Source organism: Thalassophryne amazonica, chromosome 9, assembly GCF_902500255.1.
Source record: "Thalassophryne amazonica chromosome 9, fThaAma1.1, whole genome shotgun sequence".
Classification (NCBI taxonomy): domain Eukaryota; kingdom Metazoa; phylum Chordata; class Actinopteri; order Batrachoidiformes; family Batrachoididae; genus Thalassophryne; species Thalassophryne amazonica.
Window position 1 is genome coordinate 56031792 of NC_047111.1, and position 17866 is coordinate 56049657.

The window sequence follows — 17866 nt, forward strand, 5'->3', positions numbered from 1 at the left end:
TACCGGACTCTATTATTAACATGGACGGGTTCACACTTATCCGCGCAGACAGGACGTTGGCGGAGAGGGGGGAAAAAAAAAAGAGGAGGGGGGCTCGCCATTTATGTGAGTGAGAGATGGTGTAACGCAGCTCATGTTCACGTGAAGGATCAGATCTGCTGCTCGGACGTGGAGCTACTCGCGGTGAGCATGAGGCCGTACTATCTCCCACGGGAGTTTGGGAGTGTGATTGTGCTCTGCACGTATATCCCTCCCTCTGCAGACACCACCACTGCCTGTGAGTGGATTCAAAGTATAGCGACACAGCTGCAGACGCAACATCCCGGCGCTCTCCTCCTCATCACCGGGGACTTGAACCACGCCTCCCTCTCTGCCACCCTCCCCACATTTACCCAGTACGTCATGTGTAAAACCAGGGACAACAGAATACTGAACCTTTTTTATGCTAATGTGGAGGATGCCTACACCTCCAACACCCCCCCCCCCCCCGCTCTGATCACAATCTCGTCTATCTGCTCCCCCAATACACACCCAGGGTCAGAAGAGAGCCACTGCAGAAAAGGTCAGTGAAACTCTGGACTGAAGAGGCCACTAAGAGGCTGAGGGACTGTTTCAGAACCACAGACTGGAGCATGTTTCAAAACTCTCACGGAGAAGACATCAACGGCCTGACCCAGTGTGTCACCGATTACATGAACTTCTGTGTGGTGAGCACTGTGCCTACCCGGAGGGTACAGTGCTTTCCCAACAACCACCCCTGGGTGACCCCCGAGATGAAGGTCCTGATGAATAAGAAGCGTAGAGTCCAACAGGAACTCCAGTGGAGGATCCGGGCAGCCAAGAAAGAGTATGGAAGGAAGATGGAGGAGCAGCTGGCCCAGAACAATGTCAGGGATGTGTGGAGAGGCCTCAAGACCACCTCTGGATTTGGGCAGGGTGCTGGCAGGACTGCAGAGGGAGATTCTCGGTTTGCAGAGGAGCTAAACAGTTACTTTAACTATTTTGGCTCCTCCATACCTGCCCGCCTGCCTGCTCACGGCTCTCCACGTCTCCAGCAGCCAGCCCTCCAGTCCCTCTGACCCCCGACCTTCTTCCCCCTGGCCACCTCCACTGCACCCCGGACTTTGTCCCTCCTCTCCCCGGACTGTATTCAGCACCAGCCCACCTCAGCTCCCCTCCCTCCCCCTCACTGTGACTCCAACTGAGGTGAGAGGCCAGCTTCTGCGGCTGAAGCAGAGGAAAGCCGCAGGACGTGATGGGATCTCCCCGAGGCTGCTGAGGACCTCGGTCCTCAGCCACATCTTTAACAAGAGCCACAGCCTGGGGGTGGTCCCCACCCTGTGGAACACCACCTGTGTGGTCCCAGTTCCCAAAACACCGCACGCCAAGAAACCAGCCGGTTTTTTGCGCGGCTGTCAGTCTGAGGTGGTAAGGTGCAGCACCGGGGGCCCCCCAGGGCAACGTCCTCTTGCCTTTCCTCTTCACTCTTTACACCTCGGACTTCACCTACAACACGGACAGCTGCCATCTCCAGAAGTTCTCTGATGACTCCGGCATTGTGGGTCGTGTGTCTGAGGGGAACGAGCTGTAGTACCGGTCGGTCATCACAGACTTCGTGGACTGGTGTGAGCGCAACCACTTGTGTCTCAACACCAGTAAGATGAAGGAGATGATCGACTTCAGGAGGAAACCACCACCTCACCCCACCGGTGAACATTCAGGGGGAGGACATAGAGACTGTGGACAGTTTCAAATACCTGGGTGTTCACCTCAACAACACCGCCTGAGGAGACTGAGATCCTTTGGAGTGAGCAGGCCTCTGCTTAAGACCTTCTACGACACTGTTGTAGCCTCTGCTCTCCTCTATGCTGTCGTCTGTTGGGCCCCGGGCAGCACAGAGAGGGAGAGAAAGAGACTGAATAAGCTGGTCAGGAAGTCCAGCTCTGTCCTGGGCTGTTTTATCTTATCTTAGGCAGACAAGAACTCTGCTTAAAATGGAGTGAGTTTTTCCCCCACTGTGTCAATAAATAAATAGAAATGCCCAAACAGTCCTATTCCAATAAAAAAAATCTATTTCATTAAAGAAACTCTGTTATTAAGTTAGAAAAGAAATTTATATTTGTAGGTGTATTGCTCAACACATGACAATAAAAACAGTTGCCAATAATCATTTAAAAATAAAGTTTACAAAAACCTAATTAAAAGCACACATTTTTATCATAATTCAAAAGAAACTCAAAATCTGAAAAGTGGTCAGTGCTTACAGTGACTTAAAATACATATTTAGCAACTTTTCATTGGTTTTGTAAGTCTGAGGCACATTAAATGTGCCAAAAACAGTCGCACCATCTATCCAACTTTCATTTCACCTTAATCTCAGCACATCCCTCCATCTGCAGAAAACATTCAGAATTGTTTGTTGACTCATTTCTCAGAAATGTACCCAACAGTTGATTATTAACTTAACAGCTAGTTGGTTTCATCACATTGTGCAAAACAATACTTTCCTGTGACTTATTCACAGTATTCTAAAATCAGTCTGTTTAATCTTTCAATTAAAAAGAATCACTTTTGCAAGTGGTATTAAGCTTCTCCATGTTCTGTAACTCACACCCATTTTCAAACTGTCAACTAAATCACTCCAAACATGGCATCCCAAGCAAATATGTTTCAGTTGAAATGACATAAGAAAGAAGCATAAAATGCTCTAACTTCAAATTTATGCTTACTTTTATTCAACTCGTGCATTGAAAAATATATTAAAAAAGCAACAGTGGCCTTCATGGACACAAAGCTCCTGCGATGAGCAAAAAAGGTTTCATAAATCTTCATAAAGTTCAGATGTACTTGCCTGAAAGAGCACAGACGTCCCAATGTGGCAACACTCCTATTTAAACTCATATGAAGCAATAACGTCAAAATATTATGTTAAAAGAAACCAATATAGCCCCAAATAGGAGGTTCAGAGGTCCTCACCTGTACCCATCAGAACTTAATATCAGAACTTAAGATGTCAAAGCTGAATATGCAGTAGTTCATTATGATTTTTTTGTTTGTTTTTAACAGATTTCATAAGCAGAAATGTTGCCACCCGCCTCATTGACTGAGTGTCCATTATGTGTATGCTTTCCCAATTACATGGGGGAAGGGGGTTGGGCTTACAGCCCATTATTTCAGACATTGTTCTTGGATTCCATAGTCTTGAGGGTTCAAAGCCTTGGTCATCTAACGAAAATACTTTCAATGTAATTTTAAAATTTTTCCAAGTTCATTTTAACATAGTTTGGTTGTTTTGTGTGATAGCTTTACAGTGCATCTGGAAAGTATTCACAGCACTTCACTTTTTCCACATTTTGTATGTTGCAGCCCTATTCCAAAATGGATGAAATTCATTTTGTTCATCAAAACTCTACATACAATACTCCATTAATGACAATGTGAAAAAAGTTTTTTGGAGACTTCAGCAAATGTATTAAAAATAACGATTTAGGCCTTGGTGCCACACATTACTACATTCACCACACTACAGAACCATGTTAGGTCCTGGATGGCTACCACGCAAGCAGACAACAGATCCATCCCCAGTTCTTGAACATAACCATCCATCTGCCATATCCAAGTGAAACAAAGTCATTCCAACAGTACTTAAGAATGCTCCGAAGGCACTTAACATCGAAGACATCCAGTTTTAGCCTGAGGCCGCTTGTTACATATAAATCTCACAGCTATAGAGTAAGACAGGAAGCACCAATACCTTGGACCATCATTCTCCTGCAAAGAAATCAGCACTGGCAAACACCTCCATCTATGGCTGTATAAAACCTTCCCAGGTGTCTTCAATCTTAAAGGTCAAGGACCCAGAGACATGAATGCCACTGTTGAAATAAGTGGCATAACAAATAAGATGGACACTTTCACCACATACAGATACATTTCTGATGGCCAAATCCAGGAAATCAGTGAAACCCTAGATACAAATCTTAATCCAGGACAATCGTGAACCCATACACTCCGATTCCTCAGCTTCTCAAGTGGGCATCCATTGATTCCACAAAGAAAAAAAAAAAAAAAAAAAAAATCAAATAATCATCATCTTCATGATGATGATGATTATTATTATTATTATTATTACTACTGCTACTACCACCAGCAGCAGCAGCAGAGGTACCAGTCTTCACTCAGGTGAAGAATAGTTACCAAGTTATAAGCATTTTTCATAAAATAAATGAATAAAATGTAAGCAGACCACTGGAAACTGAAGTCTTAGACACTAAATAATCTACAGCACTCAAAATAATCTACAGCACTCATAGTGCTCTTGTTCGGTCTAAAAAGTGGTGTATGGTTCTGCCAGTCGTGTGCTTGGACCCTAAAAACAGAAAGAATACCTGCACGGAGAGGACGAGGAACACCTCCAACAAAAATGGTTTTCCTCGGGTCCAGGGGCTGAGAGCCATCCATCACAAAATCGCTGTCATTCAAGTTCCACGGACGGATCTGGACCTGTCATAAAAATAAAAGAAGCAGGGTTAAGAGGTCAAAAGGGCTGGCTATATCCTGGAATACACTCTGGACCCCATAGAGGTGGTGGATGAGAGGAGGATGTTACCTAAGCTGACATAAATTATGGACAACCCCTCTCACCCCATATATGAGATGGTGGGAGCCTCAAGTAGCTCCTTCAATAATAGACTGCTGCACCCTCGGTGCAAAACAGAACACCTCCGCAGGTCATTCATCCCCACTGCAGTTAGACTGTATAATACCGCAAAATGTTTTTAGCACGATAACCACCTGCTGGTTTTTGCCCTATAAACCACGTCTACTGCACTCTTTTTTGTGCTTTATCACATGCGCATCTGTGCATCTTATCTATGCAATAATTTAACTTTATCTATACATATACTCACTTATCACAACATTTATCTAATCATATCTTCTGTGTGGCTGTTTGTCTCAAGAAACAAGAAACACATGAGCAACTGAAAATAAGTAGTTGCTGTAAAGTCAGGAAAAAGTGATAACTAAAAGCTATCCTGAACTCAATGAGCAAGCAGGTGTGTTTGTGTGCACTCACCGGCTTGTCTTTGATGGTGGGGCTAGACACACACAGATACAGTTTGCCGTCTTCCTCAATGCAAGCATCGATCAAAGCCTGCACGGAGCTCTCATCCTGAAACAGCAGGAAGGCGTAGCCTGCACAAAATTGACCAGGGTTATTCAAGCTGCAGGGGACAATACACTGAGTACTGACTAAGGAACAAGTTGGAAATTTGGGTGCTGATTATTTCAGCTACGTTTCTCATCACAATATCCTGCAGTCACAGTAGGAGCAAAGACATTTTCACACAAAATAATCAGGCCAAATTTTCACCAAACATTTTTTTCCATGCATGTTCCAAAAACTATGTAACTAAATGTTTCAAATACAAAAAAAAAATAATTAAGTTCAATCAATGAAGATCTATTTTCAGAGACACAGCAATAATAATGTAGTCCTGATCAAAGATTACCTCATCAGTTCAATGCAGTAAACAACCAGAAATGGGTATAAAATACGTATAAAAGGCTCTACAAGAGGTTTAATATCAGTAAACAAAGAATACAGCACAGTATGAAATAATCAATTTACAATTTAACAAACCTTTGGGAGGAAAATATGATTTGCTCTCAGCTTTGTGTGGCCAGTCCACAAACAGGTGACCAAAACGCCGGAAACTGGCTGTTATCTCATCTGAAATCAAGCAGACAGAATTTACACCAAACTGCAGGTTTACATGAAAACAATGAAAATCATATCATAGGAGACAAACAAAAACCAAAACATTTTCGCTATATTGATGGCTTTTGTTTAATTCCTTGATCAATTTCACTGGAATTTATTCTTCCATTTTTCCAAATCAGATTTATTTATGCAGCACCAAATCACAAGAGATGTCCCGAGGAGCTTCACAAGGGAAAAGCCCACATCAGTGAACCAGACTCAGTGATTCAACCATCCACCAGGCCACTCCAACAACAATGAAACAATTACAATTAAGATATAACATGTGAAAAGAAATACAAAACCGCAAATTTCTTATAAACCTGACCTTTATCCTTCACCTTGACTCTTAAACCTCAAAACAGTCCTGACCCCCTCTTGCAGTGGTTCAGTCCAGTTTGCCCTGTTATTGCCGCACCTAAATCTCCATCTTCAGGTACCACTGACCTACTCTTCAATAGCTTGAGCAGTAAACCCATATCCAAATCATGATTTTAATTAAACCTCAACTACTACTGCATTTTCGTGTTCATCTTTAAACTTCTTTCTCCCAAAGCCTCTTAGTTCTGATAGCTTACCCTCTACTTCCTCCCTTCCGGTACTACACAATATAACCTCAACGGCACAGCAACCAACCAGAGTCTACTTTATTCACACAGATCATCAACCATGCGTGTCACTCTCACTTTGTTTAATAAGCTCAGTGCCAATGCAGACATGCAGTAATAACAGCCAAGGTCTGTTATTACTCAATGTCACAGTCACTACAGCAGAAGCAAGTTTTAAAAACAGCATGACTGGAAAGTATTCACAGCGCTTTACTTTTCCACATTTTATTTTTTTTTAACCTTATTTCCAAAATGGAGTAAATTCTTTTTTTCACCCTCTAACGTCTACTCACAACACCCAATAATGACAACATGAATTTTTTTTTTTTTTGCAAATTTATTAAAAATAAAAAAAACTTAAGAAATCACACGTATATAAAGTATTCACAACCTCTGCTCAATACTTTGTTCATGTGCCTTTTGGAGCAATGAGCCTCGTGTCTTCTTGAATATGATGCCACAAGCTTGGCGCACCTATCTTTGGGCAGTTTTGCCCATTCCTCTTTACAGCACCTCTCAAGCTCCATCCGGTTGGATGGGGAGCATCAGTGCACAGCCATTTTCAGATCACTCCAGAGATGTTCAATCGGAATCGGTCTGGGCTCTGGCTGGGCCATCACCCCAGTCTGAGTTCAAGAGCGCTCTGGAGGAGGTTCTAATCCAAGATCTCTCTGAATTGTTGCATTCATCTTTCCCTCAATCCTGACTAGTCTCCCAGTTCCTGCTACTGAAAGTCATTCCCACAGCATGATGCTGCCACCACCATGCTTCACTATAAGGATGGTGACTGGTGTCCCGCAAACATGACACCTGGCATTCACACCAAAGAGTTCAATCTCTGTCTCATCAGAGCAAAGAATTCTGTTTCTCATGGTCTGAGAGTCCTTCAGGTGCCTTTTGACAAACTACAGGTGGGCTGCCATGTCCTTTTACTAAGGAGTGGCTTCCATCTGGCCACTCTACCATACAAACCTGATTGGTGGATTTCTGCAGAGATTATTGCCCTTCTGGAATATTCTCTTCTCTCCACAGAGGAATGCTAGAGCTCTGACAGAATGACCATCGGGTTCTTGGTCACCTCCCTGACTAAGGCCCTTCTCCCCCATCACTCAGTTTAGACAGATGGCCAGATCTAGGAAGAGTCCTGGTCAGGGCTGTGAAATCAGAGGAAAATCTGCAGGGGGTCAGGGGGCACAGCCCCATGAGCTGGGGTCTAGGGCCCACAGGGCCCCAGAAACCAAATTCATTTTGTATCTAATGATACATTTTCAACATCTCCTGGAAGAAAAAAATCTCAAAAGAAGTCCATATTTAAATGATCACAGATTCAATCTTTCATTTAAACTGTCAATGAAAATGCTGAAATAACAGAATATGGCATGGAAGTAGGACCTGGAATGATTTTCCTTTTAATTGTAAACCAAATTATGCATGAACAATTAAACTATATAATATTCATGAAGACTGAAAAGACTGTTAAAGCATTTCAAAAACCACAGGTAAAGCTTGTAGAATATTTTGAAAATCATAGCTTCCATAAATTAAAAAAAGGCACATAATATTGTCTGAAACACTGAACAGCAATGTTTATTTTCCAGGGAGAGAAAAATTCTTATCATGTTTCCTGTTGGCACAAGATGCAGTTCGCTTTTCACGTTTCTTTTACCTTTTGGATGTGTTCAAGAAGACGACTTTAAATTCAAGCCAGCGCCAATTCCACTGATTCTTAATTCCTTATCAAACCTTTTCACACCGTCTTTCTCGTCATCTTCTCTCTGTCCGACGTTGCTCCATGAAACAGACATGCCACAAAATTCTTCTTTTAAAAACTTGATAGCATGTCCACATGCTACTTTTAGCTTAAGAACAGCGTCTTGCAGTCGGCACACAGCATCGGCGTAGCAACCAACCAGTCCCACTTTACGACAACTGTTGTAACAGCCACGCTTTGACTTTTGACATTTTACTCCACGGATTTATAAAACTTAGACAATGTTGTAAAAAAACAAAACAAAACAAAAAAAAACAGCGCTTTGTGACTGCCATTTTACAAACTGTAAGATCACAATTACAGAGTACAACGCTAACATCACCCCCCCCATTGACGACACAGCCGTGGTCCTGGTGGATCTGAACTTATTCCTTTTACTGATGATGGAGGTCACTGTGCTCATTGGGACCTTCAAAGCAGCAGAAATGTTTCTGTACCCTTCCCCAGATTTGTGCTTTGAGACAATCCTGTCTCAAAGGTCTACAGACAATTCCTTTGACTTCATGTTGGTTTGTGCTCTGACATGCACTGTCAACTGTGGGACCTTATATGTAGACAGGTGTGTGCCTTTCCAAATCATGTCCAATCAACTGAATTTACCCCAGATGGACTCCAGTTAAGATGTAGAAACATCTCAATGATGATCAGTGGAAAAGGGATGCAATTGAGACAAATTCTGAGCTTTGAATACTTATGTGCATGTGATTTCTTAGTTTTATTTTTAATAAATTTGCAAAGATCATGAAAAACATTTTTCACATCATTATGGGGTATTGTGCGTAGAATTTCAGTGTTCTCAGCTTCAAACACACAGAACACTGTTTCTGATATAATGGCGCATGTGATATCGACATGGGTACCCACAGGGGTGAGAGGACAAAACACCCCCCACCCCCAACACACACCTCTCAATAAGGGCCCAGTTTTGAAAATTTTCACCTACATAATAATAATGCATTTTAACAATTAAAACATTGTTCATTCAACATTACTCTTAGTGTCCTGGTTTTAGCGCTGCAATGGTCATATGACACCCCTTTCTCAAGTTGTAGATAACACCCTCCAGCTGGTAGAAAAGCAATCTACTCCTTTCTGATATGGTCTTGCCCCCCCAGTGTTTTCTTTACAATATTTTGAAATACAATGTACCTTCATCTATATCTGGAGGAAGCCCACCAACAAAAACCTTGCGTGAGTAGCGTTCAACACGCTCTCCATTCTGGTGAGGAAAACAGTGTGGTGATCCCAATCCCGCGAGCCCTTGATCACCACGGTCATCATCAGGGAAACCATCCTCCATGGGGAAGAGAGAGGAATGGCCTGAGACAGAAAGAACAACAGAATGAGAATTATTCACTGAGGTGAGCACTGGCAGAAACAAGGCTCAGTGACATCAGTACATAACTATGTGTTACTAAAGTTGTTGGCAACCTTGTGTGTTTTTCCAAAGACTTTTGCTATGAATACACATTTAATCAAGGTTTGGGAGAAACCCTTTCAATATTTAAAAAGGTGTACATCTGAGAATATGGTGGAATGAAAAGGAGAAAGTAACTCTTTAACGAGAGTTTGTGAGAGAAAAAAAATACATCTTAATTCTAAAATAACCGTTTTCTAAAGACCCTTTTTCACTAGCATATAAAACTGTGTACTCGTATAATATTCTGCTGTAGCATTATGTGGGAATAGAAGATTATATGAGTAATACAGAGATGTGCACATTCATTCCATCATTATATATGGACGTCTTCAAGCATAGATTAAATATGAGGGAGGGGTTCAGAAACACATTAAAACTGGTTAACTTCATTAAAGGTTACACTGCAGTACTGAGATACAGCAATATAATGTTTTAAAGTGATATTAAAACAAATATCCTATTTTGTAGATCACACGCCGTAAAATATGAAATATGGGAAATGTTTGGAGAACCGCCACCCCCATTTAAGACCACTTTGTTATCTCTTGGTTGAGTCACAAAAATCCTCAAGAACCGATCAAAACTGTATTAATCCGTACTGTTTTTTTGTGATTACGACACAAAACATTATAAAATGTGTAAGAAACACAGCAACACTAAGGTTGAGGACTGTACCTTAGGATTTTGAATAGGTTGCCCATTGTACAAAAGATTCCATTTCTGGTACTGTGTACTCTGTCAAAATGTCCTTGAGCAATAAACTGAACCAGCTGCTCATGGAACCTCATTTATCAACCATTCATATGTACAGATATGTGTGTCAACTGCATATTAACATTTCAATACATAGTGTGGACTATACCAACTTGTACTTATACTTAGTAATGTGTGTAAATTTCAGAATAGCTATGACCAGTGGTAGAACAGGAAAACTGAAAGCATTGCTGGTGTTACTGATTTTTTACATACTTTAGTACACAATTAGCAATTATATCTAGTTAGAAACAGACATGAACTGCACCGACAGCCAGCAGGCACCTGCTCCCGGTCGCACTGACGGCCCCCGGGCACCTGGTACTTGACACTTTTTTTTACTTTAACAAGTAGCAATGATGTCTAGCTAGAAAGAGACATGTAGCCTCATTCATGTCAAGATCAACAAAAGACACTTGTTACAGACAGGTATTTGAAAATGTAACTTCACTGGTCTTGCAGTTGGCATCTTCAGAGAACACGCTGATCTGATTCTCCCCCCCCCCCCCCCCCAAAAGAAAAAAAAAATGTGTCTAGATACACAGAAAAGGCTTAAATGTTCAAATAAAGCTTGTAGAAGCCAACATATACAGTAGTGTTCAGAATAATAGTAGTGCTATGTGACTAAAAATAAATCCAGGTTTTGAGTATGGAAACAAGGTACCAGTAGATTTAGTAGATTCTCACAAATCCAACAAGACCAAGCATTCATGATATGCACACTTAAGGCTATGAAATTTGGCTATTAGTTAAAAAAAAAAAAAAAAAAAAAATAGTAGAAAAGGGGGTGTTCACAATAACAGTAGTGTGGCATTCAGTCAGTGAGTTCGTCAATTTTGTGGAACAAACAGGTGTCCCCTATTTAAGGATGAAGCCAGCACCTGTTGAACATGCTTTTCTCTTTGAAAGCCTGAGGAAAATGGGACGTTCAAGACATTGTTCAGAAGAACAGCGTAGTTTGATTAAAAAGTTGATTGGAAAGGGGAAAACCTATATGCAGGTGTAAAAAATTATAGGCTGTTCATCTACAATGATCTCCAATGCTTTCAAATGAACAAAAAAAAAACAGAGACGCGTGGAAGAAAACAGAAAACCACCATCAAAATGGATAGAATAACCAGAATGGCAAAGGCTCACCCACTGATCAGCTCCAGGATGATTAAAGACAGTCTGGAGTTACCTGTAAGTGCTGTGACAGTTAGAAGACGCCTGTGTGAAGCTAATTTATTTGCAAGAATCCCCCGCAAAGTCCCTCTGTTAAATAAAAGATGTGCAGAAGAGGTTACAATTTGCCAAGGAACACATCAACTGGCCTAAAGAGAAATGGAGGAATATTTTTTGGACTGATGAGAGTAAAACTGTTCTTTTTGGGTCCAAGGGCCACAGACAGTTTGTGAGACGACCCCCAAACTCTGAATTCAAGCCACAGTTCACAGTGAAGACAGTGAAGCATGGTGGTGCAAGCATCATGATATGGGCATGTTTCTCCTACTATGGTGTTGGGCCTATATATCACATACCAGGTATCATGGATCAGTTTGGATATGTCAAAATACTTGAAGAGGTCATGTTGCCTTATGCTGAAGAGGACATGCCCTTGAAATGGGTGTTTCAACAAGACAATGACCCCAAGCACACTAGTAAACGAACAAAATCTTGGTTCCAAACCAACAAAATTAATGCCTCGCAGATGTGAAGAAATCATGAAAAACTGTGGTTATACAACTAAATACTAGTTTAGTGATTCACAGAATTGCTAAAAAAGCAGTTTGAACATAATAGTTCTGAGTTTGTAGCATCAACAGCAGATGCTACTATTATTCTGAACACTCTCTCTCGCTACAGACACAGACACACACACACGAGGTCTATTAGAAAACTATCCAGCAGTTTTATATATAAAAAAAAAACTATATGGATTTGAATCACGTGCGATTACACCAGACATGCTTGAACCCTCGTGCGCATGTGTGACTTTTTTCACGTGTGTCGGTGACGTCATGCAGACATTCCACTGTTAAAGGAGATTTTGTAATGAAAGAACGTGCGGGCAAATTCGCCGAGTTGGTTCCGTGACGACGACGCAAATCCGTTCGCGCCGCGACAGGAAAAACACCTCCGTGTTGAAAACCATTTGTAAAATTCAGGCGGCTTTTGATGGCTTTCAACAAGTGAGTATCTGAGAAATTGTTTAACAGCTGGGCATGTTGCAACTTGTCTGTTAAGGTTTCCAATGGAGGTGTTTTTCCTGTCGCGACCCCCCACGGTCGGGTCCATTACAAAATCTCCTTTAACAGTGGAATGTCAGCATAAACTCCTCATGCCGACCTCTTCTGAAACTTCTGTTCTCTGACGACTTACTGGGTCAACAGAGCCTGAAATGTGGAAGTTATCAGCTTGAAACAGCAAGACAATGCCGCCTCGGAGCGCAGATCGCCATCAGGCGCCATGGGCCATCCTTAAAGCGACACTTGCAGACCAAAATCTCTCATCAGCCGTTAAAATTTTTACCGAAAACCAGCTGAATTTATCGAATGGTGTCCACTCAGTTGTGCCTTACAGTTTTTGAAAAAATTTTGATCAAACAAAGCAGCAGTCTCTGAGCCATTCCTAAACAATAAAAAAAAAAAAAAAAAAAAAATCGAGGAGAGGGTGGGCGACTCCTCACAGGCGAATGACGTAACCGAGGCGTGAAAAAACTCTTGCATGCCCACGAGGGTTCAAGCATGTCTGATGTAGTCACAAATGATTCAAATCCATATGGTTTTTGAAAAACAATAATAAGGTCAGATACTTTTCTAACAGACCTCGTGTGTATATATATATATATATAGAATCACCGGCCCCGGAGGATGTTCATTCAGTTGTTTAATTTTGTAGAAAAAAAGCAGATCACAGACATGACACAAAACTAAAGTAATTTCAAATGGCAACTTTCTGGCTTTAAGAAACACTAAGAAATCAGGAAAAAAAAAATTGTGGCAGTCAGTAACGGTTACTTTTTTAGACCAAGCTGAGGGAAACAAATATGGAATCACTCAATTCTGAGGAAAAAATTATGGAATCATGAAAAACAAAAGAACGCTCCAACACATCACTAGTATTTTGTTGCACCACCTCTGGCTTTTATAACAGCTTGCAGTCTCTGAGGCATGGACTTAATGAGTGACAAACAGTACTCTTCATATCTGGCTCCAACTTTCTCTGATTGCTGTTGCCAGATCACCTTTGCAGGTTGGAGCCTTGTCATGGACCATTTTTCTTAAACTTCCAAAGATTTTCAATTGGATTAAGATCCGGACTATTTGCAGGCCATGACATTGACCCTATGTGTCTTTCTGCAAGGAATGTTTACACAGTTTTTGCTCTATGGCAAGATGCATTATCATCTTGAAAAATGATTTCATCATCCCCAAACATCCTTTCAATTGATGGGATAAGAAAAGTGTCCAAAATATCAACGTAAACTTGTGCATTTATTGATGATGTAATAACAGCCATCTCCCCAGTGCCTTTACATGACATGCAGCCCCATATCATCAATGACTGTGGGAATTTACATGTTCTCTTCAGGCAGTCATCTTTATAAATCTCATTGGAATGGCACCAAACAAAAGTTCCAGCATCATCACCTTGCCCAATGCAGATTCGAGATTCATCACTGAATATGACTTTCATCCAGTCATCCACAGTCCACGATTGCTTTTCCTTAGCCCATTATAACCTTATTTTTTTCTGTTTAGGTGTTAATGATGCCTTTCGTTTAGCTTTTCTGTATGTAAATCCCATTTCCTTTAGGTGGTTTCTTACAGTTCGGTCACAGACGTTGACTCCAGTTTCCTCCCCTTCGTTCCTCATTTGTTTTGTTGTGCATTTTCCATTTTTGAGACATACTGCTTTAAGTTTTCTGTCTTGACGCTTTGATGTCTTCCTTGGTCTACCAGTATGTTTGCCTTTAACAACCTTCTCATGTTTGTATTTGGTCCAGAGTTTAGGCACAGCTGACTGAACAACCAACATCTTTTGCAACACTGCGTGATGATTTGCCCTCTTAAGAGTTTGATAACCCTCTCTGTTTCAATTGACATCTCTCGTGTTGGAGCCATGATTCATGTCAGTCCACTTGGTGCAACAGCTCTCCAAGGTGTGATCCCTCCTTTTTAGATGCAGACTAATGAGCAGATCTGATTTGATGCAGGTGTTAGTTTTGGGGATGAAAATTTACACGGTGATTCCATAATTTATTCCTCAGAATTGAGTGAGTCCATATTTTTTTTCCCCTCTGCTTGGTCTAAAAAAGTAACCGTTACTGACTGCCACAATTTTTTTTTTCCTGATTTCTTAGTGTTTCTTAAAGCCAGAAAGTTGCCATTTGAAATGACTTTAGTTTTGTGTCATGTCTGTGATCTGCTTTTTTTCTACAAAATTAAACAACTGAATGAACATCCTCCGAGGCCGGTGAGTCCATAATTTTTGCCAGGGGTTGTATACATATATATATACATACATATACACATGTTGCCCAAAACAACCTCTAATTTTGAAAAGGCCAATTTTTAAAACTCTACGTTGAAGCTCAATTAGACTCAAGATACGACATAAAAACATAATGCAATGCTAAAATATCCTCAGCTGTATGAGCATAATAAAAATAGGAAACAGAATGCAACCTTTTGATCTCTTAAAATTGGTCATGGTTAGCCTGAACTTGTCCAAGGTCTGTGTCCCAAATTCCTTGTGAATTTGAAGACCCTGGCAGTAACAGGACTAGACTGATGCTGAGTACAGACAGACGGACAGAAAGACAAAAGCAAAGTTTTCGCAATACCCGATGGCCATATTGTGGCTTCAGGTAATAATAATTAAAATAAATAAAATTTTAAACATCTGGGATTACACCCTGTCATAATAATTCTGTTAACTGCTACTACTACCAAGAAAGAACGAAAAGAGGAAAGGACACATTAAAAACTGAAAAAATATATTTTCATTCAAATAAAATATTTATTCATTTCATAGTTTTTCAAGGTCCCCATGCATTTTCAATCCAAGAAACCAAGCTGTCATTTATTTTTTGGGTCCTTTTTTGGGATAGCTGTCATTCATCCATCAAGGTGTGGGAAAGCAAAATGATGTAGCATCTTAAATGTCAGGCATACAGCAAAAGGACATTATGCAGCATATCAGCCATTGACTAAAGTTGTAATGTTTGAACCCTGAGAAACTGACTGAATTCTTATCCCTTTAACTCATCTTATTAGCAACAGAACAGGTCTCTCTGCCTCACTTCATCTGAATTCTGGGTCTGTTAGTGAAGCTTCGGGCTAGCTGCCGGCCATCAACTTATTCTCTCTGCTTCTCTGTCGATTTACTGCTGGTGAACTCACACCTTAGGGGTTGTTATTTCCAGCCGACTGATTTTGCTCATTTTCTCTCTATCCGAGGCACAGATGACATCATGCAAGGCTGATGGCTGTGCATCACAGGGTGCTGGACTGACCACGAGATGCCCTGTCTGAAGGTGACACAGCACACTGCAGTCTGCTTTTGGAATGTACTCCTACATGATGACAGCTTGTGCTGTGGCTCACTGACGATGTCATGGATGGACGCTGGCCCTGCACCCTAGGGTGCTGGACTTATCTCACGATGCCCTGCTTGTGGCACCAATGACCAATGGCTCATCTCAATAATACACTGTTTCTGATACTACTCTGCTTTTTCTGTTTCCTGTTTCTTCAGCCTGGTAAAAAAAACTTTGCAAAAACTAAGCGGTCACCCCTCTGATTCTGGTCTGCTTGAGATTTCTTCCTCACCATCAGAGGGAGTTTTTCCTTACCACTGTCGCCTGTGTGCTTTCTCTAGGGGTTTGCAATGTTAAACCTTAATCATGTGACGTGCCTTGAGGCAGCTTTGTTGTGAGTTAGCGCTGTATAAATAAATAAATTGAAATTGAATAAAAATATTTAATGCAACAGTATTTGATTGTGATGAGACTTTGTAGACATAATTTAGTTGCAACAGCCGTTCTATGCAGGGCTGAAAAAAGCACACCCGAATTCCTACTGCATGCAGGCGCGCACGCACACACACACACGTCATCTCAGTGGCCAAATGTAAATCGTGCCACAGTGAGCTGTACACAGGTGTCTGAATGTGTGCACCGTGGAGCTTAAGCCTTCTGTGGCCTCTTCCTGCTCCTGTGCAACCTGCACTGAGCTGCTTTAAAAAGATTTATGCAAGAGAGTTAACCTCATCTTACAGTATGCACTGTGAGCGTGTATGTCCATGGGTTGGTGCCTCTGCTGTAGTGTCTGTAAATTTCACAGTGCACTGTGTATGCCACTGCAGCTCATTAACTTTCAGCTCAAAGTGACACCAACAACTTGTAATTCTGGACTTAATAAACTTGCAAAATGTGGGAGGAAATGCAAAACCAAAGCAAAGTCAAGCATAACAAGAGAAACAGGATGAAGGGTGAAGAATGTACAAGATCACTTTACAAGAATATAACAAGGCACTTAAAACAATCATGCAGACAAACAAGTCACTTCACTACACAGACACAGCGTGCACATTTATTCAATTCTTATGACATTCATTTAAAAGCAGACCAGTGACCCAAAGGCAATACAATAACAACTTAGCATCACATTATCTTTTACACCCACAAAGCTGAATTTAAACTGAATGAACAATGTAACATCCATGATTATAATTTACCTCGTCTCCTGTTATAATTCCTGGCTGCATGTAGGATAAGGACAAATCAAAGAAATTGGTGATTATAAGAGATGCATAACAAACCAATTAAAAGTGCCCAGTGGTTGTGACATTGGAGGGATGTTTTCCTGCCCACTTGCCCTCCAGTTCATGAATCAGCCAAAATTTCATCTTAGGTGCATGTCCACTGTGAGAGACAATCAAAAAAAAAAAAAAAAAAAAAAAAAAAAAATCCGGAAATAGCAATGTATGATTTTTTTAATAATTTATTTCTATGTTACTGCTGCAAATAAGTATTTGAACACCTACAAACCAGCAAGAATTCTGTCTCACACAGACCTGTTAATTTTTCTTTAAGAAGCCCTCTTATTCTGCACTCTTTACCTATATTAACTGCACCTGTTTGAACTTGTTACCTGTATAAAAGACACCTGTTCACACAATCAATCACACTCCAACCTGTCCACCATAGCCAAGACCAAACAGCTGTCTGAGGACACCAGGGACAAAATCGTAGACCTGCACAAGGCTGGGATGGACTACAGGACAACAGGCAAGCAGCTTGTTAGGAGACAGCAACTGTTATTTATTAGAAAGTGGAAGAAATACAAGATGACTGTCAATCTCCCTCGGTCTGGGATTCCATGCAAGATCTCACTTTGTGGGGTAAGGATGATTCTGAGAAAGCTCAGAACTACACAGGAGGACCTGGTCAATGACCTGAAGAGAGCTGGGACCACAGTCACAAAGATTACATTAGTAACACATGATGCTATCATGGTTTAAAATCCTGCAGGGGAGCAAGGACCACCTGCTCAAGCCAGCAA

At 41.2% G+C, this 17866-nt stretch overlaps 1 protein-coding gene across 2 annotated transcripts in view; it reads right to left on the bottom strand.

The window, feature by feature from the left end:
* cpeb4b (cytoplasmic polyadenylation element binding protein 4b) overlaps positions 1-17866 on the bottom strand; it is a 128556-nt gene that overhangs the window by 9520 nt on the left and 101170 nt on the right. The window contains exons 5-9 of one of the 2 annotated variants that reach the window (XM_034178065.1): positions 17040-17063; positions 9293-9463; positions 5645-5734; positions 5078-5196; positions 4389-4503 (exon numbers count right to left, since the gene is read on the bottom strand). In XM_034178065.1, the coding sequence (XP_034033956.1) occupies positions 4389-4503; positions 5078-5196; positions 5645-5734; positions 9293-9463; positions 17040-17063 (519 nt within the window). The remainder of the gene's footprint in view (positions 1-4388; positions 4504-5077; positions 5197-5644; positions 5735-9292; positions 9464-17039; positions 17064-17866) is intronic. The other variant, XM_034178066.1, reaches the window with a different exon arrangement.